General features: G+C 39.4%; 1 protein-coding gene across 1 annotated transcript; it reads left to right on the top strand.

Moving 5' to 3' along the window:
• The first annotated feature begins 77 nt into the window (after window positions 1-77).
• On the top strand, window positions 78-26,684 carry LOC134539627 (uncharacterized). Its single transcript, XM_063381812.1, has 6 exons — window positions 78-204; window positions 7,466-7,640; window positions 16,533-16,576; window positions 20,155-20,217; window positions 22,044-24,363; window positions 24,801-26,684. Exons 1-6 carry the CDS (start codon window positions 78-80, stop codon window positions 25,144-25,146), a joined length of 3,075 nt encoding a protein of 1,024 aa, XP_063237882.1. The 3' UTR covers window positions 25,147-26,684.
• Window positions 26,685-26,974: the final 290 nt, after the last annotated feature.

The following is a 26,974-nucleotide window of genomic DNA, read 5'->3' as shown; positions in this document are numbered from 1 at the left end:
GGAGGAGGAAAAAGAAAAGGGGTTATATGGGTAAAGGAGGAGGGGGGTACATATTCCCGGTGGTCCGCGGAGTCAGCATGTCCCCTGCGCGCCGCCGGAGGTCACGTGACGCGGCATGGACCCATGCTGCGTGCCTTCGTGCGGGCGGCGCGGCGCAGACCTGCACGCCTTCCCGTCGCTGGGTCGCCGTCATCCGCCTGCTGCGTGAGTTAGTGATGGGCAGAACGGTTCTTTTGACCGAACCGGTACTTTCGGATCAGTTCCGTGAAAGATTCGTTCAGAACGATTCGTTCATCTCGGTCATTTCGTTCTTTTCTGTGAATAGGATCTGGCTCTTTTATCAGGTGTCGTAACTCGTTCATCCTTTAGAGTATTGGCTACGTGTTTGCTTCCAGCCTCCCCTCGTTATCGCGTGACCCGATAACGAGAGGAGGCTGGATCGCGTGGGTGGTTATCTTTATCTACTCTGCATGGGTAAATGAAATTTCAAACGTCTAGTTGTATACTGACTGTTATAAAATTATTGACTGTTGATCGCTGCAAATGCTTCATGCAGTGATTCTATATAATACGGGAGCATTAAATCTAAGAATGTTAGGTACGAAAGTGATCTTTCTTAACTTTAATTTGTAATCGCACTATTATAGGCATTATAGCTAGTACTTGAACATTGCTTTTCGTAGCCAGTGAATCACAGTTGCGTATATGAAACAAGATTATTTATATTGTATTACTTTTTAAGTTACAAATATTAATATACAGGCTATTTACACTCTAGAGAGAGTAAAGTGTTTACATGTAGACCAACACATTTAGAGAAAAAAAGACAAAAATTGAATACTACTACTGCGATTCAGTATGAAGAGAGAAAAATGAAGTAGGTACATTAATTAACACCTAAATGGTAAGTGTGAACATTTGTAGTTACTTTCCCTGTTATTTTTAATTCATGTTTTTTTTCCCCCCAAATTTGTGTATGTGAATGTGAAAACGCAATTTTAAACCACTACTTAACAGTTGACATTTTCAGGTATAGATACTTTTCATGTTACCCTATTTTATTTGATCAGTTATCGTTTGCTCTTATGAACATGCTCACGCTGTGATTACTAATTCTTCAGACTCCTGACGTCATGAATCATTTCACGAACGAATCAGACCGGGCGCGTGGCCGGTTCTCTCATCTCGTTCTCTCGTTCTCTCCGCGTTTTCGTTCTTCCGAATCTTTCAAGGTACCGGCTCTCAAAGAGCCGGTTGGTTCTCTCGTTCTCTCCGCATTTTCGTTCTACCGAATCTTTCAAGGTACCGGCTCTCAAAGAGCCGGTTCTTTACATCGCGAACGAATCGCAAGATTTCGTTCTCTCAAAGATTCGTTCTTTTTGAACGAATCGTTAACGAACGACCCATCACTAGCGTGAGTGCCGCGGCATAGAGATCGCAACAGGGGGCCATAGAGATCACAACAGGGGCCATAGAGATCGCAACAGGGGCCATAGAGATCGCAACAGGGGCCATAGAGATCGCAACAGGGGCCATAGAGATCGCAACAGGGGGCATAGAGATCGCAACAGGGGGCATAGAGATCGCAACAGGAGGCATAGAGATCGCAACAGGACAGCGCCACGGAGTATGAGACGGATCTCCCCGTCGTGTATCTGATCTCTGGCCTCTGCTGCTTCCACGATGCACGGAAACGTAACAAATGACAACCGATGCGATGGCATGTCAAGGTTAAGAAATGTTATAATAATTATATATATGCTTCGAGATCGTAGGTAGCACGGGCAGAACTTACATATATAACAAAAAAAAAAAAAACGACAAATAAATAATAGAACCCTAGATATTCTTGTACTTGAAACGATATTTTAACGCGGCCATTGTCTGAAGTAGCTTGGCTTCTGGGTTGTAGCCGCGTCCAAGGCGATTACATCACATGACGTTTCGGTCGACGTTGCAGTCGCCATCATCGGGGTAGGGTTAGTTACCTACTGAGTTTTTATTACAAGTTCGTCACGTCGGTGATATATACGCCTTGGACGCGGCTGCAACTCAGAAGCCAAGATACTTCGATTTTTTTTTCTAAATGTATTTAGAACATAAACATGGCTACCACCGCAGCCAAATGCTCAGCTTCTGTTGGTCGCACGGAGCCACGTAAACGGAAGAGCTCAGCATTGCCGTCTCCGTTTGCTATTGAAGAATCTCTTTTCCGTGAGATCCGTCTCCGTTTCCGTAATCATTGTAGAAAGGGCCTAAGCGCGAGATACGTTACTGCATTGTTTTCTGGCTATTTCCCACTCCACGCCGCTGGATGTCATTACTATAATTAGCCCCACGGACTTTAAACTCACATTGTACAAAAAACGTAGGTACAATCCACGTCGCTGACATCACTTGTCTCAAGTATTTCTTAACCGATCACTTGTCTCAAGTATTTCTTAACCGTTTCCCCATATTGTCGCTATTACAATGTTTGCTACCAGGAACCGGTCCAATATCATTCATATTTAATTTATTTATTAATTTGTATTCTGTCTCTGTTAAGAAAAAAAGTACATTTTTACTATTTGTTTTATTCCGTGGATCCCACGTGAAGTCAAGGCTCCGGGATATAGAACATGTCAAGTTATAGACGTTTAAAAAATACGTGACATACGTAAAAAAAAATTTTTAAAAATTACAGACATGTTAATTTTCATGTTCATGCAAAATTACTGTACAGTAGATACATGATAATGGTACTGTTAATTTTAGGTAGCTATTTTTATTACAATAAATTTATCACTTTAGACAATAAAACGAGGCAGTTACTATATCATAAGATGTCAGGGCAACAAAACAGCAGTTCTATTTCTCTATTTTCTATCAAATTAAATAATTCCTTCAGAGTGTAGGGATTTCATAACACTGTCTGCACCTACAAAAACTAATTACTTTGGCCTTAAATTTTTCGAACTAACATTTTTTGAAACACATGTACATTTATCTGGGGGGAAATTAGGTCAGTTGTTTTATTTTACTTTGATTTACGAACTTACAAGATTTAACAAACAAAATATTTTTTATGTTTGAAAAAATTAATTATTTTTATTTGTTTTATGACGAGTTTCTACCTCAGTGAATAGAAATAATATCTTAATTGGCTGTACAGTTACAGAAACATAAACTTGATTTATTTATCATTGGCGGTATAGGACTTCCAAGGACCCCCTTAAATGTTACTTTTTTGACGTGACAACGTCTAATAAATCGATGAACGCCGGCTGCACGCACGAAAAAGTGTCCCGTAAAGCACATTGCCCCGTTACGCTGTGTCCCGTTACGCTCATTGTACGCTTGCGCCGCATCTATCTCTCTTCCACTCGATTGGAACAACCATCGATTTGAATTTTTCGAGGCACATTAAACTTGAAACACTCCCATTCGTTTCCTACTTTTCCTATCATCGTCCTATCCTTAACAGAATAACACAGATTGGAAGAAGTTAAATAGCAAACATGTATAAAAGTTATAGTTAAAATAATCTCTTCGTTAAAGTAATAAACATATTTGAATTAATGAGTGCAAATAAAAGTAAATTTATCAATTAAACTGTAGATTTCATTTCACTCCTTCTTTGTATCCATACAAAATAGTGATAATTCAATAAAAATGATTCAAGTTTATTCATAAACGTATGCAATAATTTCATCAATGTTTTGTTATGACGTTGTCACGTTAAACTATCGTCCGTAAACCGACTTTACAGACAACAATTTTTTTCTAATTGATTTTTGAAGTGAAACTACTTCACAGTCGGGTTGGGTAGGTCGCGGTGTTGACTCAGAGAGAGAAATTAAAGGTGCAACGCTAAAGGTGGAGAAGTGGGAGTCATGAGTAAAGCCGGACTCAACAATGATCCGTCAAGTCTGCCTGTCAATCACGTGATTTTCAGCCAATCAGAATTCCCGGAAAATTACAACCACCCGTCCGTCAAAACCCTGCAATTGTTCTTAACTTTCGACGTAAGGAGGGATGAAATTATAACCTCAAAAATGTTTGCAAGAACTTGCATTTATATTACTTTTTTTATTCGTTTGTTTAGCCGCTTCCTTAACATGTTTTTAACTTAACATTTGTATATGTTTAAAGAATTTGTATTTAAAACGAAAATTGATTGAAACAAAGACGTCTTGTTAATAACGTATGGTAAATGGAAATATATTGTTACTAACTTATGTGGGGAGAACTAGGTTCGTAAGATATAGTCCAATTAAGTTTTATTACAGTTTTAATAATTACTAATATTTACATCTATAAATAAAAAAAATAAATTGACGTGCGTTAGTCTTGCAAAAACTCGAAAATGGCTCGACCAATTTTAATTTTTTTTTTATTCGTCTCAATACCAGAGTGGTTCAGAAAAAAAAGGAGGAAAACCCAAATGAATAGCCGAAAAATAAAAAAAGGAAAAAAAAAAAGACATTGACAATTTTTTATGAGAATTTTCACTTCGGATTACTTTCAATAAATGGCGTTCGTGGCAGGCCTATCGTTTCACAGCTGCGCCATGAATATCTGTTATTCATTCCGTGCGGTTGTGTGAAATCTATTACATAAAAAAAAATCGTAAAACAAAGGTAATGGATTTTGAGAATAGATTTGGTTAAAGCGAATTTAATTACACTTTGAGAACATTCATTTGGATCAGTGGCGGATACAGAGGTTCACCTCGGAGGGGGCACTCTAGGATTTCAGAACAGCCAGAGAAAAAATGTCTTAAAATAACTAAATTTGTATTTAATCTACTCACACTACACATATCATCCAACCACCAGATTTTATGATTCTACAAGAAATTCATTAATTATTATATTAAAATATTTTATTGGTTTCAGAAACAATCATTTTTGTCGGCAATATTAATGTAGCAGACAACTGGTTTTTCGGGTGGGGGGTGGGGGGAGGGCACTGGCCCCTAGTGCCCCCCTTGGATCCGCCACTGATTTGGATCAGCCATTCAATTAAGGTAAATTGATTTTGCCGGCTTATAAATAACCACAAATTAATTCAAATGAGTGTTTTTAGCGAGACACAAGGAATTGGTTTGAGGATTACAATATTGTAAAGTTCTCAAGGTGTAAGTTTTGACAGATTTGAGTGATTGTGAAAACAATTCCGTGTCGTTTCACAGTGTTCATTAGTTGCAAAGCCGAGGAGAGGACGAGCTGACACAGTCAAGTGCGCGGCGGGCCACTTCACGTGCGAACCGCACTGACGCGCCAGCGAGCGACGGGTACATAATGGACATAGTCGTATTGGAATGTCCGAATCACGTTCGAGAGCGACTGAAAATGAACGACGAGAGAATAGATTCAGAATGCGACGAGTTCGTGCACATCAAACATGGAACGAGCGACATTCCATAACGATTAGCTACGGTGCGGACAGATCAGTAACGATTGGATAAACGTCGGTCAGTTTGTCCGCATTGTAAGGCGTTGGAATTCAGCGGTGACTCCCGGATTGTGTTGTGCGGGTGGGAAAAGTGAAACTGCCATAATTGGCCCCGCCACCAGAGCCATTACGCTGATTAGTTTCTGGAACGGGAAGTGATTCTACACATTTCCTGGCCAGCATCAAAAAAAAATACTACAGTCGTTTCCCCAAATGTCGTTTGGCGCAACGCATATTATACGGGATAATTTCGTGCCCACTTTCAAGATTCAAGGGCAAATATATATAATTTAGTAGGAGCACTGTTACCACCACCGGACGTGGGCCATCCATGCTTACAAATTTGTTTCATGGGCAATTCGGATGCGGAAGTTAATCAGCGTTGCGCTCACAATCCGATAACGGAGCGAGCTATTGTTAGAGAAATTGCAAACGTTTCTTCATCAGAACAACGAACTGATCAAATTGTTCAAAATTGCGGTGGATCGGATGCCATCCGACGGCCGTAATACCATCATCAGGGCTGACAAAACGTCTGCGGGTGAGCACGCAGTGATTTTCGTCAGACTCTTCCAGTTATGCCACGGTCAACTGTAGCTGACGAACTAAACTCGTGGCGGCATATTTGTGACACCCTGGATATTGTATTAGATCAAAGATGAACAAAAAATAATAATATTTAAAAAAAATACTAAGGATACTGTTGAGAAAAGATCTATTCTGAAAATGTTTGTGTGGCTGTGTTTGGAGAAGCATTAGAAAAAAAAACAGTTCTAAAAGCTTGACCTCTAGAAAGAGAGAGTCAAAAAAGAAAAATGTCTAATTTTTAACGTAGTCCGAGTAGAACTTTAACATACCGCATATTTAGTGCCGGCGCAGAAACTGCAACGGTGATTTTGACAAAAGAACGATAGAGTAGCATAAGCTTGTTTGTAACAGTGTACTTATTGTTACGAACGCTGACAGGACCGTCGCGCGTGCCAGGTTCGGAGCTGGCTGGCGGCCCTGCACGGCCACTGACGTCACACGCCGTCCACTGACGTAAGTCATTCCACGCTTGCCTGGCCGGATTACAAGGGTCCTCAGTATCACCCCCCCCCCCTCCCCAACCACCGCCCCCTAGCACCATCCATCCTCAGGTCATTGTCAATTACCCTTTTTAGCGGCCTGAGAATTCTGCAGTTGTCAAGGCCGCCGCGCGGAGTGGCGCGAATAAACACAGCCTTTCTGGACTTTTCGGACGTCGGGTACGGCCCAAGGTGACGCGATACTTCCAGACTCCCTCCCCCCCCTTCCCAAACCTTCAGTCGGTTCCAGAAAGTCTGCAAAGAGTATAAAAACAGCGACGCCGGCCTCCGCGGGAGTTCCGAGGGTTTCGAGCGAAGAGCGGAGCAGCGGAGGGAGTACCCCCCTCGGGGGAGTGATACTGGCGACACCCAAGTGAAGAGGGCAGGTGGCCCCTTGCTGGGCGAACCGGACCTATCGGGAGGCGATACCTGCGGGTGAAGGCCTGGCGAGCGATAGCCGGGGACTGTGCTGCGGCGCGGCGTGGGTGAGTGTGCGGAGGAAGCTGACAGAAGAGCGAGCCACTGTCGGGCAAAGCTCCAGTGGAAAGAGTTAATGTTTCAATGACCAGTGCAAGACCAATTGTTGTGGACAGGTGTTGTTAACAGCTCACCTTGCATCACCCTTCAAAATTTCAGTTTTGTGACAACACTCATTAGAGTTATAATTTAGCTACAGGGAAAGCATGTGTTCTATTTTTTTTTTCATGTATTTTTAAGACATAGTGAATCCACCGTGTCTGCATGTACTTGTGTATTGCGTTCAACATTGCGCTATTGTGTTCGTTGTTGTTGTGTGACAACACTCATATATATATATATATATATATATATATATATATATATATATATATATAGGGGATATTCCTTCCTCTCCTATACCACCAGCACTTCTACTGGGGTCGGTCACGCATCAGCACCTGGCCGCACCCGGTGCACGTGTCGGCGGGACGCTGTTGCAGGCGGCGGGCGTGCCGCGGGGCCGGGAGCACAGGAGCCGCAGCGCGGTGTGCGCCCACCACTTCCTGGAGCGACACTTCCGCAGGAGGAGGAGGAGCAGGCGGGGGAGGGGGCGTCCCAGCCCGCGCGTCCTTCGGTGTTCGAGCCGGGCCGCCGTCACCTCGTCAGCTACCATCGGTCAGTCGTCAACCACTTCAGATAATAATCCATTACCATTCAGTAATTATCAATCAGTAATCAATAACTCATCCGTGATACTTCAATAAGTAATCCACTAATATTCACAAACCATCAATTAATCGATATATATATATATATATATAATCCAGAAATGAATCATTCTCTATACACCAACTCTCATTGTTTTCATCGCGGCCTTACCGCTCACGTAACAATATACTATTTAAAACATGAATTCTAGAAGTGGCGCCTGGACCTATATAAGCCAGGACGCCTGCCTCCGAGTGTTCAGTTGGGAGTTTATCCGGGCGATAGTGCCGCGGGTGCGGCGGAGTTCCTCGGCGAGCGAGTTTCTCGGCGATAGTTGGGGGGTGAGGGTGCCGCGGGTGCGGCGAGAGTCCCGAGCAAAGTTCCGAGCTAAGCGTCGAGCGGTGCCTCGGCGAATGGAAGTGCGACGGCGCCGACGGAGTCCCGCGGCGGAGACCCACGAGGGGTGCTGCGGCGAGAGTTGCGCCAGAGGTGCGGCCCAGCGAGTTGTGCGGTGTGTAAGGACCGAGTGACTGGGGAATAAACATTTTTAAGTGTAATTGATTATTAGGCACTTGTAGAAGATTATTTGTTAGTGATGTAAATATTGGCAATCAATTAAACTGTAGTTGTACAATCTTTAATTGGGCTATCCATTTACGAACCCAGTAGTTTTCCCAGGACGATTTATTATTTCATTTTAATAAATCGTAACAATATGTCAGATGTTGAATACAATCAGCCAGTCTAAATCGTGCTTACAGAAAACGAATCTTTAAAATGGCGAAGAACACATTAAAGTGGTTATAAAGGTAAAGTAACTAAAATTATGTTAATATGAATTTCGTATGGGAAATAAGAAAAAGAAAAGTATGTGTCACTAATTTAAAAAAAACCTAACAACTTTTAATGTGTACGAATGAGATAGATTTATAAAGGTTTTAAAAGATTAAAAATGCAAAAAAAAAAATTCAATCCAGCACTCTAATGTATTATTTCATTTCATTTGAAATGACATTAAAATCGGAAAGTTGAGGTAGTTTAGACCAAAAATAAAATATATGGCGTGACATGATGTAAAACATATTTGAGGTTATTCGTCCAACTTTATTTTATGAGAGAATTGGAAGCATTTCTAACTCTACTGTCAAATATATATAAAAAATTGACAATGTGGCAGCAGGGGCGTAACTGGAGAGTGGCGGACGGGGCTTCTGCCCCCGGGTGTCACATTTGGGGGGGGGGGGGGGGTCCGCTGCTTAACTGGCAGAGTATTTTTTTACTTTAGAAATTTACTTGAATATCTTAGTGATATGACAAAAAAAGTCGGAGGGCAGATTAACTAAATTATTGGTTTTGAATGATGCATAATGTGTATATTATTTAAAAATTGGTAATTTTTGGCTTGCCATCCAACTTGCGATGTATTAAATTATGAAATGACTGCAAGCAAATCTATTTATTTACCATCTAAGTTGAATAAAAAAAATATTTGGAACAGTGGAATCGATGTGTGGTGCCGATATGAGGTTTTGTCGGGAAAATGTTTTGGTAAGGTTGGTTTTAAAAAGGAGAAAAAAGCCGCCAAGATGAGTTCTTGCCCCGGGTGGGAACCGGTCTAGTTACGCCCCTGTGTGACAGGGCCATAAGCAGTTCCCAACAAGAAGAGACGGTAGTTTCGAAGAAACTTCTACCGGGAAAGAGATAATGTGCAAGACTTCGAAAGAAGGGAGGAAGAAGAAGGGCCAAGGTGGACTGTAGATAATGGCCAAGGAATATTGATCGAGGTGTGTTGGAAAAAAGAGGGAAAGAAGCGGGGATTGGAGGAGGAGCGGATAATGTGGCAGTATAACAAGATAATGAAACGCAGCATTAGGCTGTTCGGAGAAAAGGAGAGGTATTGATTGGAGCTTGGCGGAGAAAAGATGAAGGAATGAGACGAGACTTCCTTAGAGAGAAAATTATGCTGCACGGTCGCGCGAAGACTACGAGTAGAATACTTGCGACATGATTTAAATTAATCTCTGAACGTACGCCATTACTGATTTACAATGGTTGTCACAGAAAAAACCTCAAGGATTGGCAACAAAGATAAATGCATACACACACCAACCAGCCACTGGCACGTCATGGCACACGTTAAACGCCTAGACTATACAGATAATTACGTAGAAAAACGGTACAGCAAAGTTGTTAGTTTACGGAACGTTGCAACTGATTTTTTTTTATAGGAACTACTGTGTTCATCCGTGCTGTCGTTATTAGGTTTTCTGTATCAGCTGTTTACCTTCATAGTTGGGTTTGTCTGTGCGACGCTGTGCTGTCCGGATCTCTCCTCTTTCTGTGTTTGCTGTTCTTGTAGCTACTGTGTCGTCGTTGTGAGTACACTGCGTTCGTCTATGCTGTATTTTATTCTGACTAAATTCCTCTCACGGAATTCTCTGTGCTGTCTAGGCAAGTAACATTTGGTGCCAGCTTGTTTTCTGTGTGTTTTATGTAGCTATGCATCTTTGTTTGTATAGTCTTAAGGTTTTTCTATGACAACCAGTATAATGGTGTGTGCATGTGAAATTAATATAAATAAATCTTCCCCACTGCAGTAATCATTTAAAGAAGCTGATTGCAAATAGCAACATATTGCATCAATCTGAGGCTAACTAGTTTCCTATGGTAACGAGAGCCAGGCCGGTATCCCAAGACACAACAATAAGGGTTTGAATATGTATTTGGAATTTCTTGTCTCCGCCGGGTTTAATGAAAAGAGGAAGTGAAAGAGCATATAAAAAAAGTATTTTCGGATTTTTAACATTTTTTTTTTTTTTCGCAAATACCGCTACACAACATACTTACCAAGAATTTAAGTGTTTTCCTCAACAATGATCCGTCTTGGTCAGGGCATGTGAATAATTTATGCAAAAAAAAAATATTCTCTGTACTACATTCTATTCGTTGTTTCATGCGAAGGCGATTTTAGTGGAGTCTTTCGTACTGTCCATTTATTGACTATTGATATATGGTGTAAGGCAATTTATCAGAACATCTGGCATCAGAGTTACAAAGAGACTCAATATACATGTTAACAATAGAGGTTTAACTTGAAATCTTGTGATCATCTGTCTTATGACCAGCTTGTTTGGTTACGACTTCATGAAAGAAGGATTTTAAGTCGTTTAGCACTTGTTTATAACATTTTAAAACTTTCCAGCCCAGATTATTCTTGAAAACGACTAGTCTCGTTAAGTGATACCCACAGTTTTAATACACACTAAATCGGACCTTTAACTTTGTGTTCTCGCCCACAAGACTCAGCATTATTCTGACTCCTCCATTGTTTCTGCAGCACGCGGATGACACAGACTCCCTGCAGAAATGCGAGACTCAGAAACAACTGCCCAAAACAAACCAAAAATGACCCACAATTGCTTGAAGTTTTGGTTTTTATTCCGTTACCTACATTGTTCAATGTCGCCAGTGATTCCAAACCACAGATGCTTATGCGTTAGTGTAATGTTTGTAACCACATAATATGTATCCTTTATTCTTTTTTATTTTTAATATGATTAACTTTTTATGTTCTTTAGTAGTGCAAAAAATTTGTTTTTTAATTTTTTAAGCTATTAGTTTAGGTTAATTTAGTATTATAAGTTTATGGATTATGATTTTGTGTAGTACTGTGATTAAGTGTAAGAGAATATCTAAAGCCTCAACTTCTCCATCAAGTGAATAAATAATAAATAATATTTTATAATGTATGTAGGCATAAATTATATTTTGTTTCAAATGTTTATCTCAGCATGTTTAATCATGGTATTTTTTATGTATGTAATTTGAAAATACTACAATAATTATTCCATGTAAAACTGACTTGTTCAATAACCTTATGGTTTTTTCCATAAAAAAGGACTACGGAATCTATAGAATAAAATAATACAGAATTTTTGCACTACATTAAGTAGGGAAGATTTCAGTGTTACTCGTTTCGCTAACTCACTTTGAGCATGATGATTTAGTTATAATGGCTGATTGCATTCGCGAATATTTAGGGCCAACATGATTGAGAGACTAAAGATTTAATTAATAATGGACCTATGTTACTTTGCTGTATTATTATTACATAGTAGGTTAATGTCGATTTGGGATTTATTGTTCAAAAAATAATTATATATTGTATGTTTTTTAAAGATGTTATTACGCCATTGACTTGCTACAAAATGCTTAGTGGAAGACAAATGATTTTGAAAAAAAAAAATATCTGCCCAAGGCGAGGTTCGAATTCATGACCCCATAGGTAATAATTATTATTACACCACTGCTGCCTATTCCTCTTAATCAGCCAATTTCTTGGAAATTGAAAATTATGAAAAAACATTTATTTTTGGATAATTATGTTAATAATCGCATCCCCTATCGGCTTCTACGAGTAATTTTTGAAAGCACGGAATAAATACCTACATACGCCGATGTAAGGTTGAATAGATACGAAGAGCAGACACGTTGGCACTTGTGTAGTTCATGCACTGGCACTTCATTTCGTGTCGCTTGGCAACGGCTATCCTCTTCTCTTCCTCTCTTTCTCCTTGTAGCACTCCACGCGTCACTCAAACCTAACAACTGAAGCAGTTTGAGAAGGGGGAGGGAGTAGCGAGCGAAAGAGAGAGAAAGAGAGGGGCCAGTTCTATGAGCGCACACATACACAAATGCTGATGAAGTTGATGAGGTGGATAAGGCCGTAGGAGGGGGGGAAAGGGCATTCGAAGGAGGACAGAGAACTAATGAAATCAAAGCTTGGACGGGGAGGGGAATTCTGCGCAACGCCATCGTAGTTGCAGCACTAACTGCGCAACTCGGGGCGAATGCACGTAGGGAATTGAATATGAAGTGGGGGGCGCGTAGGAGGGGAGGACCTCCAAGATAGTTAGATAAGGTCCCCTTCTACAACGCACAACGCCCTATTTTCAGGAGATTCCCTCGAGACTTTGGAGAGGTCTTTAACTGAGCGGGAGTGTGGGTGAATATGGTGATTATGTGCGGTGTTTTGTGTATTGATGTTTTGGCGGGTGTAATGGGTAGTGGGGGAGGGGGGATCAGAGCGGGGGAATAGCTTCGCGTGGCAACCGACCTACTGGGTGTGGTTGTGGTGAATGCTGTAGCGCGGGCTGAGCATGCTACGACCTTGAAAATGCCCGGGGAGGTGAAGTGAGAAACCACTCCCCTCCCCTTCACACACACACACACACACACACACTCTCTCTCTCTCTCTCTCACTCGCCCCGCAGCTGCTAGCTCTATCGACCGAGCCTGCAGCGGCTGCTCTGCCAGCAGCCAGCAGCCAGCAGCAGCTGTGTACGTGTGTCGGAGTGTGGTTTCAGCTCCGCCAGCGTTGCCAGACGGGGCGGCGGGCGGCGTTGCCATTTGTTGCAGCCAACGGTCCCCCTCCTCCCCTCTCGTGCAAACTAGGCTGCGGGCGCCCAGGCGGCGACTCGTCGCTCAACGCATCAATGGCACAACACCACCGTGATTCAATGTTCGGAATATTTATTTTGTATTTTCAGTTCTATATTATTTAAAACCATTGCCCAGTTAATAAAACGAAAGGAAAATGGAATCCTTATGAGTTAATAATGATGCATTATAATTTTTTATATTAATGTTTTCTTGACTATTTTTTTACAAATAGCATAATATAGATAACATGTAACATAATCTGGCAATAAAATTTGTTTGCAAAACACAAAAAACATTTATATAGTATAACCTAGAATGAATTAACATAATTAAAAAAAAAGTAATAGTATGGACAGGCATGAAACACGACTTGGAAGGGCGAAGGGCGAATTATAGCTAGGAACGGTAACCAGATTCTAATCGGTGGTTTCTTCTACATCAGTTGTTTACAGTGATCAAAAATGCTCAATGTTGATCAATTCACCTAGTGCATTCTTGAGAGATCTGCATTTCGCATTATTAGAAAAGCGGTTTAAAGAATATTCCGCAAAAATAAAAAATAAATAAAGATCGAACACGTAAATAGAATATCTAGTAGAGCTGACATCCGCATAGTGCAGCACCAGCCTAAGCTTTCAGAAAATGTTATGACCAGTGTCGTCTTGGAGTTAACATTTCGTAGACTTCAGAGTCATTAAAGACGTCGAGGGGTGATAAGATATGGAAGAAGCATCTAATCAACGCTTTGAATTTGATTTGGAGTGGGAAGGCGGGGGGAGGGGAGGGAACCCTCGCCAACTCTCCACAACGTCTTCCAACCCTCGGGGAATCGAACTCTGATCTTCTTGGTGGGCCGCGCTTGGCTAGAGGGAACGGACTTGTAATAATTCTTGCTTGGGGGGGGGGGGGGTGAGTTGATTAGGGGGAGAGGAGGCAGAGTGAGAAGAAAGGATAATCCGGGTAACTCGTGTATAATATGTGTGTTTTTGATCAGTGTTTACAGCGGTTCGGTTGTCGCAGGGGGTTAGGTGGCTATACCCCCCCCCCCCCAAAAAAAAGGCATTTAAAAAATTTGCAAAATATCAGTGAAGTTACTGTGTGAGAAGCCATGTTGTCTCTCGAGTACCACTGTAGGCCCATATGTCAGTGTTTTAATGTCAATATGATTATTTTTTTTTTTAAATAGGAACACATTTTACAATATTATTGAAGTTATAGTTTTTTAGTCACGTTATGGAAAAAAAATATATGAGAGTGAATTTTTACGATGCGCGCGCACCATGGACGAAATTTTAACAGGATGAAAAAAAAAGCTACATATAAATAACAATTATATATGTGCTTTTAAATCTTACACTTTAGTGATTGACATAGAATACTGGTTCTTATCATTAAAACATTTATTTAATTTGAATATTAGTGATAGAAATTGTGTTTATAAACTTTTGCAAGTGTATTTCAAGTGCATTTATATATGTGAAGTTATGTTCCTGTATGTTTAATATATTTGTACTATAAATTATTACATTATTTATTAAATAAATAACATTAATATATTAGCATAAACATTCAGTATATATATGAATTTTTATTATTAATTAAAATTCATCTCGATTATTTTACTAAATTAAATAATTAATTTTGTACATGTGTTTATATTAATATCGAATACTAAATATTTATATATATTTTTTTAATTGAATGTATACTTTACCAACTGTATTTATAAAATAACTGCAGTCCTTTTATTATTTTATTTCTATTAATTATATGCACGCAAAATTAGTTCGTTTTTTAATTAGACAATTAAGTCTAACTTCTAACATGCCTTCATAAGTACACTCACCCATTTTGTCCCCTATTTTTTTAACCCCCCCCCCCCCCCCCCCCCCGAAAAAATTCTTGTATCCGCCAATGTTTATTTATTTTGGTCCTTGTAGGTGGCCAAGTTAAAAAGTGATGTGCCTTCGCCTATAATTAAACACATTTGTAAATTAACTAACATTCCATTAAATATTCAAAAGAAACAATTTAACATAAGTCATGATCTAATGCATAGAATACCATAACGCATATATTTCAAAGTACCTATAAGCTGATTCGTTTAAACAAATAATGCGTGAAATAACTGTAGGGCTATTTGGCGTTTGTAACGTTCTGCGTCTGAGCGTCGACGCCATCAGGCCAGCATTTCATCTAACTGCAGAATCAATGGTTATTTTCCAGTTCCTTTCGTGTAGTCTTTTGTCCCCTACTCTTCACACTCGCCAGTTCTTCGTCTCTCTCGTTCCACTATTTTGTAGGTATTATTAATGCTAGGCTTTCACAAGAAGTCACGAGCCTGAAATGAAATGCAGGGGAAACGTGGAAGCAAGAGAGGACCAATGGTGGGCTCGCTAGCTATGAGTTCGGGTCCGTTCGGCACTGAAAGGTACTGGTTCGGCTGTATTCGTGTATTGGACATTGGGTTCGCTGTTCTCATTGGGTTGTCAACGGTGTCTCGGTGTAGCGCTGATCTAAGTAAGTAGCCCTTTTGTCACTGGTCTTTTGTAGTCCGTTATAGATCTCTTCTATAGTACATCTATGTAGGCGTTATTTCCGAACGGAATTCGGTTGTGAATGGTTGTAGTTAGTTCCGAATTTCAGCTTTGGCATGAAGATTTGATTGTGTTGGTTTTTAATGTCGACCATTTTTCTGATCTCACTCTAGGATACTTAGGCGTCGCCATGTTTCTAAGTTGATCTGGACATAGAAGGGTTTTAAACTAAAATTTTTGTTGAACAATAGTTATTGGACAAAAAAAAAATGAAAACTGACATTGAAGAGTATTTATAAAAAAACTAAGCAATAATGATATTGGAATTGGGAGGTAAGTTAATTATAATATATAGAATTGTGGTTTGAGATTATTGAGAAACGGTGTTTTCCCACGACACCCGTGTTTTTATGTACTTCGTTTCTCTTTCTCATTCTTGGATTTGTTGTGTGGTTGACGCTTAATTGTTTGTGTGTGGTTGGCCTTATAATGTAAATAATGTGATGCGTGTAAAGTTTTGGTGTGATAGATGGCCTCTTGATCTTAAGCAGAAACCATTATTATGAATTATTATTGTAGTTTACCTATGATAGTTCATTTATTAACCAATTGCAATGATGGATTAATGTTGCCATTTCAATGCAAACGTCAATCGGAAATGCCAATAGATCATTGATAGGGTATTATGCGATTTTAAAAAAATGTAATACCACAGAGATGTAATATTTGGTGCGAGAGTAAGTTTATCTCGGATGTATTGGGTGCTTTTTGATCAAAAATTTTGATTCAACTCTATACGCTTTTGAAAATATTTTACGTTTGTATGAATATACAGGCCCTATTAAAGCCTACAATTAATTAAGAAATAATTATTTTTCAGGTCGGCCATGAGCGGTCCCCTTGCATCCAGTGCATCTCAACTGGGTGAGCATAATTATGCTAGGTGATTGTGGTGTATGTTGTTTACACAATAATTGCATGTTAGCTTGACTTCATATTTTTTCAACTCAATTGCACATTTAGATTTAATTCAAATTAGACTAAAAAAATATTTGAAATTAATATGAAAGACCACCTAGGTTTGAACTGTCAACACTAATTATGTAAATAATATCTACCAATTGCAGGACTCCTTGCCACCGGGCGGATGCCCAATTGCAGGTGTATTATTATTATTATTATTATTAACATTATTATTATTATTATAACTGCTCTGTATGGAGTGATACTTCCTTTTATATGCTTAGGCAAAAATGTAGCTAGGTATGTTAAATTTAAATTTATTTATCATAATTAAAGTAATTCGCACATTAAAGTAGATTTTGAAGAAACTTTGGTAAGCATAAACTCTTAAAAGTCATTCAACATATTATATGTTAAGAGTATTGCAGTTTGTTTGGTTCTTTGCAACTGTACAATTAATTGAAGAAAAGTATTAATGTATAAATAAACTTTTAAAAATTAAAAACAGTTTTAAATGAGTTCAAATTTCAATTTGACACACAATAATTAAAAACCATTGTTACTATTACAATGGCATTTCCTTAATAAGTAATAGTAAAATTTTCACTTCACATATTCAGGTTTATCCCCTAATACTTACGGCATGGTCCTGTAGGCCAATGTCCTGATTTAGTGTGCCGGAAAGATTCTTGACATAACAAAAACAATTGAGTCTAACAATAAATAATTATAAATTGAATTTGAAAGAAAAAAATATTCCTAATCCCTGACATAATTAGTTTGTATTGTATAAAGTTTTTGTTTTCCCAGGATCTTTCAACGTACTAAATTAAAACAGCACATATCATACCATTGGATCAATCTATATATGATTGTGCCATCAGGATCCAGGGATAAAATTGGATACATGATATGAAACTCTTACCTTTTAAACTATCAAAATACATGCTCTACATATATATTCTAAGATAGAATTATTTATTGAGTTATTTGATTCGTTATAACTTATTAGTGTTTTCACATTATAGTATGTAATACATCACACATCACTTTGGTACAAAAATTCTATATAAATGGTACAGATATGCAATTACATACTAAAACAGTAATATACATATAAGAGGTTCATTTTTAGGCCTAATTTGGTGGCATTTGTTAGTCCTAAAAACTATCAATCTGATTTTTATTTCCATCAGTAAATATTTATAAGATGTCATATAAAGGGGACACTCAAGTCATGCCTTAACATCATAATAGTGTTGATTTTAATTTTATTTTGGTTAATATATGACACTATTTTTCCTGAAAATAGAACAAAAATATGTACTTAGACTTAAAAAATTAAATATGCTCATTAAGAATTAGTAATAGCTATTGTTATTGTTATTGTAATAGTTATTGTTATTCCCTTAACAATGGAATGAAACATGTTGTACATATAGTATAGTCATAAATAGTAGTTTCTCCTGCTAATTTCTGATTCCTAAGCAATTTTGTCAAGCACATTTTAATATGCCATACTTTTAAGACCACTGCTACATAATTTGTACTGTCTCTATAATGTCTGATAGAAATTCGCAATACTAGTTGGTAGTATTATCTGACAAAAATACTTAAGTTTTTTAACCTTTTGTTTTAGGCTTTTACCGTAGTTATTGTGATAACCAAATAGCATTCCCCATATTTTGTAAGCTGGGAGACTGAACAACCTTCTTCTATTCGGTATTCTTGTAGACTGACAATTTATTGTTAGGATGCTGCAAGAAGGTATGCCTTACAACATCTCATCACATTGAAAGAAAGTGGCCCACTGGACTCACATTTTGGGGTACCCAGGTTTGAATCTCAGTCTGTTCTGCCCCTCCAGATTTTGGCTCTCCAAAGTCACTCCAGTGCTAGGACGGGTGATTACTACAGGTCACTGCAGTTTTTGTCCAGTGTTTTTGAGTCCATGATTCATGATGCCTCTAATGACAGTGCTGTTGACGAGACATGAAGCCAATTGCAGGGTGTCTGCAGGTCACGAAAGTCACAGAATTTACTAAATTGTAACGAAACTTGAGGGACTAGTAGCAAAGAAACCCCGAAATAAACAGTAACAGTGTTGGCAGTCACGAAAATTCATTAGTTTTACTGATGTGCATTTTTGTTTTTGATGTCTCACATAATTTTCTAATCATATGTTAGTTATAAATAGAGACTGCCCACTTAAATCATGAAAAAAATACTTCTGAAAAGGTAACATTCAAATTGGCACTTTTCTTGCGAATGGTAATGTATATGTATTTCGTACTATATTTAATTTTGCTTGTTATATGTATAAACAAATGATTTAATAAGAAGATTATATTAGAAGATCTTAATATTGGTTCATCATTCATAGATATGGCATTGTTCTCATGAATGATAAAGGTGCATTTAGGAATACAGTACATTTAATGTCTCGTTTATCTGATTTTTGCTGATCCGACATCTGTTTTATCTGAATTCCAACTACAAAGAAAATAAGTGCAGCAGTCAGCAACAAGAACTGCAAGTTGTGAGCATGAGCGTAGTCTATTTTGGTTTTTTTTTCCCCCTACTCTACCACAGCTAATTAGTTACCGCAACTGTACAGTAGTCTTACAGTTATTTTGTTGTAAAACACAATTATTAGGTTTGTAATGTGTAAAATTGTAACATAGTTTGAAATTTAATAGTCTTTCTCTAAACACCTCATCGCTTATCCGATGTTCTGTCAGCCTGTTTGTCGGATTAGCGAGACTACTATATGAAAATTGAACTTATGATTTCTTGTTTTCTGTATGTAACATTAACAATTGTTAGAATGTTTAATGATAACCAAATCCAATTTTTTTTTTAAAGATTGTGGTAATTGGAAGAGTTCTTTATATTTACTGTGAATAATTTTTGGATTTTAACTTTGTGATAATATCCTCTGCCTAATTGGTATAGTTGGTAAGTATTAGAATCATTAGGCCTTGACACTTTCTCATATCACAGAGTTTTTTTTTTTCAACCTTGCCAATTACCGTAAGTTATTTTAATCACTAAACCCTCCATATTAATTGCAAGGCAGGAAAATGATAACAGTTCTTTTTAAGTAGACAACAACAAAAAATATTATTTTATTTCATACAAAAGTCAGTATTACCTATGAATTGAATCACTGCTTTTCTGAGCTTTTAAATTACTAAACAAATGAGGCAAAGCTAGGTATTTGGCAAAAGTTATTCATAGTTAATATTTTTGTTACTAATGGTTTAATGGTTAATGCAATGTGTAGTTTAAAGTTTTTAGCTTATTAAATTACATATTTTTTAGCGTTTGTGCAACTGCTGTTCTAGCTTAGTCAGATCCTTATGTTCATCATACCCTGACCCAATTTTTTTCAGTACATAGCCTTGGAAATTAAATCCTGTTTCTTCCATTACGTATTGGTAATTATGCTGTATTTTGGCTGAAAAAATTATTGTGTGGCCATCAGATTACAATTACACAGAAGTTCAGTTAACATGTCAAACACGCATTTGTTTCAGACGAAAAACGTAGCATACACTCTGGCAACACCAAGCTCGAGGAGAAACTTCCTGAGCCTACAAGTAAGATTATCCATGTACGTACATAACCTTAATTTTTTTGTGTGTTTTGTGATGTTTTCTGATACATACAGTTTTGGCATCTGGTGCCAGCAGTTGACAGCTTTTTTCAAGGATTGCCCTTCGCTGTTTCTGGCTTTTTCTTCACCTTACCTATTAGTTTTGTGAATGAGACCAGATTTGTATTATCTCATAATTTGGAGGAAAATTTTAGAGCACAAATAAAGTAACGGTTTCCATCCCATGGTCAGGAAAGTCTTCCTTTCATTTCCTGTTCTCCTGTAAGTAGGTATTTTTTTTTACCAAAGTTACTGGTGAAATTTTTAAAATGTTTTTACGTAATATATGATTTTCTTAGTGTTGATTTTTGAAGTTCAAGAACTGTCTGTTTTTTCTCTAATAATTCAGTCAGAATTGAAGTTTTATACACCTAGCCATAGTTTATTTGGCACTGAGTAGTGGCACAGTTAGTTACATATCCTGAATCGCTTATTTTGTTTACTGTTCACACTTCAAGCGTGCAAATTCGATTTTGTTACCTGCACTGAAAACGCAACATAAGGCCTGTGGTTTTTTTTTACGTATAGTGCCTTTTCTTCATATTTACAGCTCCCACCAAAAGTTTTAATGACCAATATAATAATTCTTTTTTGTTTTGAAGTTGTTCTAGAAATTACTTCTTTACCAATTTTTTTTTAAATTGCAATTTTTGGCTTTTGATGCTGAGCCAGACGATTTTATAATTTTCTAAATAAAGGTTATCAGAAATTTTTCTCTTAACTGCTATTAATTTATACGCGCATGTTCACATGTATATTTTAACAGGAAATTTGTTGTGTGTAAATGGTTATTGCTCCAACATGCGTGCAGTATATGGAAGCAGAACTGACGAGTTCTGCCCCGTCTCACGGCGAGCTGGGTTAGCGCTGTGTGAGAGAGTGGTAAGCGTGTAGCTATAAAAAAAAAAAAAGAGAGACAACTCGATCCAGGTGGGAAGGACCAGAAGGTAAACCTGAATCCTCCAAAATGTGATACAAGTGTCTTACCACTGTGCCAGCGTGCTTCCTAGCTAAGGACTTCACTATATGTAGTAAGTCACTGATAGTGATGATAGTCAGTCTTCTTTATTAAATGACTGTCCTGGAAGTGATGTTTTTACATCAATACTTAGATATTCTTCCATTTTGAAATTACACACGTACACACATATGAAACAGTATGAATTAACTCGTTTTTATTTATTGTAATTTATTATTTTTTCATTGAGACTATAAAAGCATTGCAGTAATCACTATGAAATATTTAATTTTTTTACATGTAACAGTTGATAACTAATGCCACAGAATATGCTTTTAGGTAATTTCTTGGTTTTATTATCCTTTTGCATGAGAAGGCATTGTATGCTACATTTAAACAATTTTTTGATTTTTTTTTTTTATATGTGTGACTAGCTAGTGGTGTAGTGTGATGTATAGCTGATGTTATTAGGTGAAGACATAAAGTAACTAAACTGGCATGAAGTGCTTCTTTTTATCATATTAAGTTACAGTTTTTCCATGGTTTTTCTTCAGGAAAGCCATTGGACTTATTGAACTGGATGTTCAATATAGATTGCACTGTTGATATAGTAGGTTTAAATAAAGTCATATTAATATAAAAGTAAAGTATTACATAAAAATTGAAAGTAAAATGTTCCTGCATGTGTTAACTACCAGTGTTAGCTTTCCATGTGTACTTTTAAGTTTAAATACAAGAATGATATAATTTTGATAAATATTTTCCAATGGCTATTATTTAACGCACAGTGAAATTTTTTTGTTTTTTTCCAGAGGATTTCCGTACTAAAGTGGGCAAAGTGCGAGAGACAACTGGTTTGAAGTGTCGGCGTTGTAAAATCAGTTTCAGCAAACGAGGTGAATTCGAGACACATCTGCTTTCTCATGTTCGTGTGCCTGTCATTTTGGTTAAACGCTTGAGTGACCTTTACATTTCAAGGGTAATTGCAGCAGCATCTGACTCCATTAAGAAAGAGACAAATAATTGTGTTGCACGAAAGCGTACAAAATCGTATGTTATTCAGAAAGATTTTGCGTATGAACCTCTAAAACTGACATTAAAGCTGAAGGGTGACGATAAACGGGGCGGCCTTTCACCAGAGACGGCGCCCAAGAAAGTTTTGTTTGGTCCCGGGGACTGCACGGTGAAGAAGGAAGAGAACTGCGAACAAGCGGGAGGGCGTGTGGAAGGACCGGGGCGCAACAAAGACAGGGTGGAGGACGAGGGGAAGACGTCGGGGCCGGAAGAGGCCTCGAGTGATCATGACAGCGGGAGTGGGGAGGAGGATGGCCAGGCTGTGTTGCAAGGGGCCTCCAAGGAGACTTTAGAGACCCTAGAGACACTGCGACGACTAGGCGTCGTGCGGCTGCCAGGCCCCCGCAAACGGAGTAGCTCTATTGTCTCTACAGCTCCACCCAGTGCACCACCGAGTCCCACCCCCAGCGAACTGTTGGGGCCCGAGTTTCTAGCTCCGGAGCGACCGTCGTGCCCGCCAACCCCGGCCATGGTCGAGAAGAGCACTGCTGATGACGAGCGGTCTCGCTCGCCAGAGTTCCCTTCTAAAGATCAGAACTCTGAGTCCAGTGACGAGAACTCGGATGCTGATGAGCAACAGTATGAAGATGTGCCTTCTCCAGGAAGCAAGCAGAAGCATAATGAGGACTCCAACGATAGTAATTATTCCTGGAATGATGGCACAGCATACGATGAAGGTGTTGGGAATGAAGTCTGCGAAGATGGTGAAGAGAAGGACCCACTCTTTCTTCCAGAACAGACTGCAGATGAGGACAGAGTTTCCAATGACGAAAACAGTGCATCTGGTTACGAGTCTCTTTCTGCCAGAGGCGATGACTCTCAGTCTGACAAAGAGTCGAAACCAAAGAATCTTCCAAGTGCCGAAAGCTTAGGTTTAAGTTCGGAGTACATTTCGCTCGAGCGTCTTGCCGATAGTTCAAACAGTTGCAGCGTGTGCAATGAAAAGTTCCCAGACCGTCTCTCTCTTTCCAAGCATAAGGCCCAGGCAGGACACTTCCAGTGTGCTCACGGAGGGTGCGGGATCGTGTGCGGGTCGACCGATGAACTGAACGTGCATCAAGAGATGGCTCATGGCCAAGCAGCCGTGGACGTAAAACCTTCTCCGGTGAAGCCTCCACCCGCGACAACTCAACAGGGCCCACAGATCCACCCGAGACCATTGAGTAACTTGGTGCAGCAACCGGTGTCTCCTCGCGCCCCATGTCCTTCTTCGCTGCCCATCCAGCAGACGGGAGTGCAGAAAAGAGCTGCTCCCACGAACGAGGAGGCGACTCCGTCCAGCAAACAACGTCGACTAGACATGCTTCTTCCGGACAAACACGACGACGCAGACTGCCACGTCATAGCACTGCAGAAGCGCACGGAGAGTGGGCCGGTCATAAGCAACGTGGAGGGGCTCGTCAGCAGTCCGGACTCGATGATCCACCTGTCGGATTCCATCACTTTATCGGTCAGGCAGCCCACGAACAACACTCCCAGCACCCCTCCTGCCGCCGCCAGCAAAGGGAAGAGTGACGCCAAGGCGGTGGCCAACATCCTGGCGACCAGGGGCATCACCGTGGTCCCGTCGGGCGGAGGGGCGAAACTCGGGCAGCCGAGTCCTCAGAAGCAGGTACTCCAGCGACCCACGGGGCAGCCATCGCCCACCACAACAGCCTCCGTGGCTGCGTTGAATCTCAACTCTGCCATCTCCATCATCCCTGCGGCCTCTTCGCAGCCGGCGGCGGCACGCCAGCCGACGCAGGGCGGTCCCGGGGGCTTCGCCGTGCCCCAGGGGCGTGGCCCCACGTCTCGGCAGCAGCAGCAGGTGGTGGAGCGGCCTCCGCGGCCGCCCACGGTCGACCTGACCCAGGACACGCCCGCTCCTGCCCGGCGAGCCATGCTGCAGCAGCAGCAGCCACAGCCGCCACCGTCGCAGTTCATGGGGCGGGGCAGAGCAAGAGGCAGGCCGGTCATGAGCCGCCACACCTGCCAGATCTGCAGCAAGGTGTTCTCCACGCCAGAGAACCTCACAGCCCACATGGCCCTGCACCGCAGCCCTGGCAAGCTGCCCTTCAGGTGAGACACTCGGCACTCCTGTATGTAGTATTGAAGCTGTTTTTGTTTCACACACCAAGTAAAATATTTTGCTCACAGTACTAAGGTACTACTAAGGTATGTCTGCCTGCCACATTGTGGTGCTATGTTCATTTCTCTATCCTTTTCTAGTGCTTATAGATAAAATTTTCATAGAACTGTACTGAATTTTATTGGCAAATATAATACATTTGCCCAAAAGAAAATTCCCGCTGATTTTAAAACTCAGCCTTGCCTGTCTTGCTGCCCTATTGGGTTTCTTAATCTTCCCCCTTTCCCTTCACGTACGAAGACTAGTGGAAAGGTAGAGCAGAAAATTTTTCCCTATGATGAATTCTTTTAAGCACCATTTCTGCAATGATTTGGGCGTAAGGTAGAAAAGTGACTTGAACTCCCATGATACGTGTGTGTGTGGTCAGGTGCAACAACTGCCCCGCGCAGTACCCCACGCAGCAGGGGCTGATGATCCACCAGCAGGCGTGCCGCCGCGACCCGCCCCGCCAGCAGCCGGGCATGATGCCCCAGATCGTGGAGATGGCAGTGCCGCTCATCAACATGAAGATCCCCGGGCTGATGAACCGGCTGCGCTCGCTGGGCATCACCAACTACATCTCGTACTCGCAGTTCATCAACATGCCGGGCAACCACGTGGGGCTGCCCATCGTGACGGTGGACGGCAGCCGGCTCCCGGCGCTCAACAACATCACCCAGATCGGGGCCACCGCCGTCATATCCTTCGGCCCCATCAAGCCCCTCCCGCGATGATTCCTCCCGACGGACCGTCGCACTAGAGCATATATTTTAATGTTTTACTTTTGAAGATGTTTATGTACGGAGCTAGGTGCGCACTTGGATCCCTTAGTTTAACCGTTGTTACACGACTCATCACCGACTTCTAGTTTAGTGCAGTTGAAAAATATATATGTAGCAAAGCGTACCTCTTTGACCGCTGCATACATGCGTGATCATGATTTGTGGTGTGAAATTTTGTTGTAAATTTTAATTACGTACAAGAAAATTATAATGGATTAAAATTTATATTTTTTTAATTCAAAAGACTTTTAATGTTTTTGTTTCTTTTTTTCTCTTAAAACTGTTGTTGTTACGATAGACATAATTTTTTTTTTGTTTGGCAGTGAATTCCTATGAGAAAATTTTAGACTAGGTCTTCATGCAAAAGTTATTAGTAACAGTGTTCAGTGTTAACTTTATATCTGTTGAGTAACTATACCGTTCAGACAACAAGAATACAATTTTTTTTTTTAGTAGTGTTTGAAGAAATATTTTTCCATTCTGTGGCCTTGTGTTTTTTTGTCACATTTGTCTTCGTCAATTAATATTTACTTGTCACATGAGCGTATTACAAGAATTCTAATGGCAGACGTGTTATTAAAACTTAAGTACTTCTTAAGGACCCCTGTACTTCATCTTCACCACTATCAAGAGGTAGAAAACTATTTCTAATATCACAAAATTTCTCAAGAAAATAACAGCGTTAAATATTTAATGCAAAACCACTTCCTTAGTTAGTTAAATTCCCTTTTGTCAATAATTATCTCTGGAACGCATATCTAACCAAAGCATAGTAGCTATTTGATATTTGAAGCCCTTTTGATCACATTTAGAGGGAGGCCTTACAAATTCTCAAATGAAATTCCCTGACTTTTCCAGATTCTTCACTGTTACACTACTTTACTTTTAAAAATTAATCAGCATTATTTTTAATGTTGAGAATTCAACAGACAAATGAGTAAACAAAGATTATTGTGTGTTATGTTTTTAGGGGCTTTTCAAACTTTTAAGGTAATTTTAATTTTTATAGCCATGAATGTTACCAATATGTATTTACCTAACCAAGTATAACTCAAGAGTGTTTCGGGATAAAAAAAAATTGTTACGACATCCATTTTATCCTAAAAAAAATTACTAAGCCATTTTGATTTGTTAGAAATACTGTATTCAAAAATTTGTTTAACCTGTCCAAAGCAAAATAATTTTTGGTTAAAGGAATAATATTTAATACATCATATTTTATACAAATTGACTATGTTATGATCACAAGACATTTTTAAAATAAAAAGAAATTGTTCATGGTCAAATGTCGAGGAAGAGCAATGTGTTTTATTTGTGTGATCCAGTTGACATTCTGTATATAATACAGCAAAAGCTGTAGCTAAACAAACTTGCTTCCTTTCTGTAACAGTGTAATTTAACCTTGTACTCTCGAGACTTTGTACTATTGTATATACATGAAGATTTTTGTACTTATGTATAGTAGAAATAAAATTCATTTCATAAATCTTTTTCCATGTTTTGTTAACATAGTTGACATGTGTTTACCGTTCTGAAATGATCTCGTGCACAGTAGGGCACTGAGTTAAGTAACCTTCAACTTCCTTAATTTCAAATAATTTAGTTTTCAATCAAGATCTAGAATAAAGGGTGTCCAATTTTGGGAAAGTTGGGAAAAATCAATTAAGTCAAGATTTTATTTGAAATCCTGGAAAAGTCATGGAAATCATCAAGTAGTGATAATTTGCAGGGAAAACGTCATGCTGCAATATGCTATTAACCAGACTTGTAAACATATTTT

This window comes from Bacillus rossius, chromosome 15, assembly GCF_032445375.1.
Source record: "Bacillus rossius redtenbacheri isolate Brsri chromosome 15, Brsri_v3, whole genome shotgun sequence".
Classification (NCBI taxonomy): domain Eukaryota; kingdom Metazoa; phylum Arthropoda; class Insecta; order Phasmatodea; family Bacillidae; genus Bacillus; species Bacillus rossius.
Note: the sequence above shows the minus strand (reverse complement) of the source record. Positions and strands in the feature narration are given on the sequence as shown.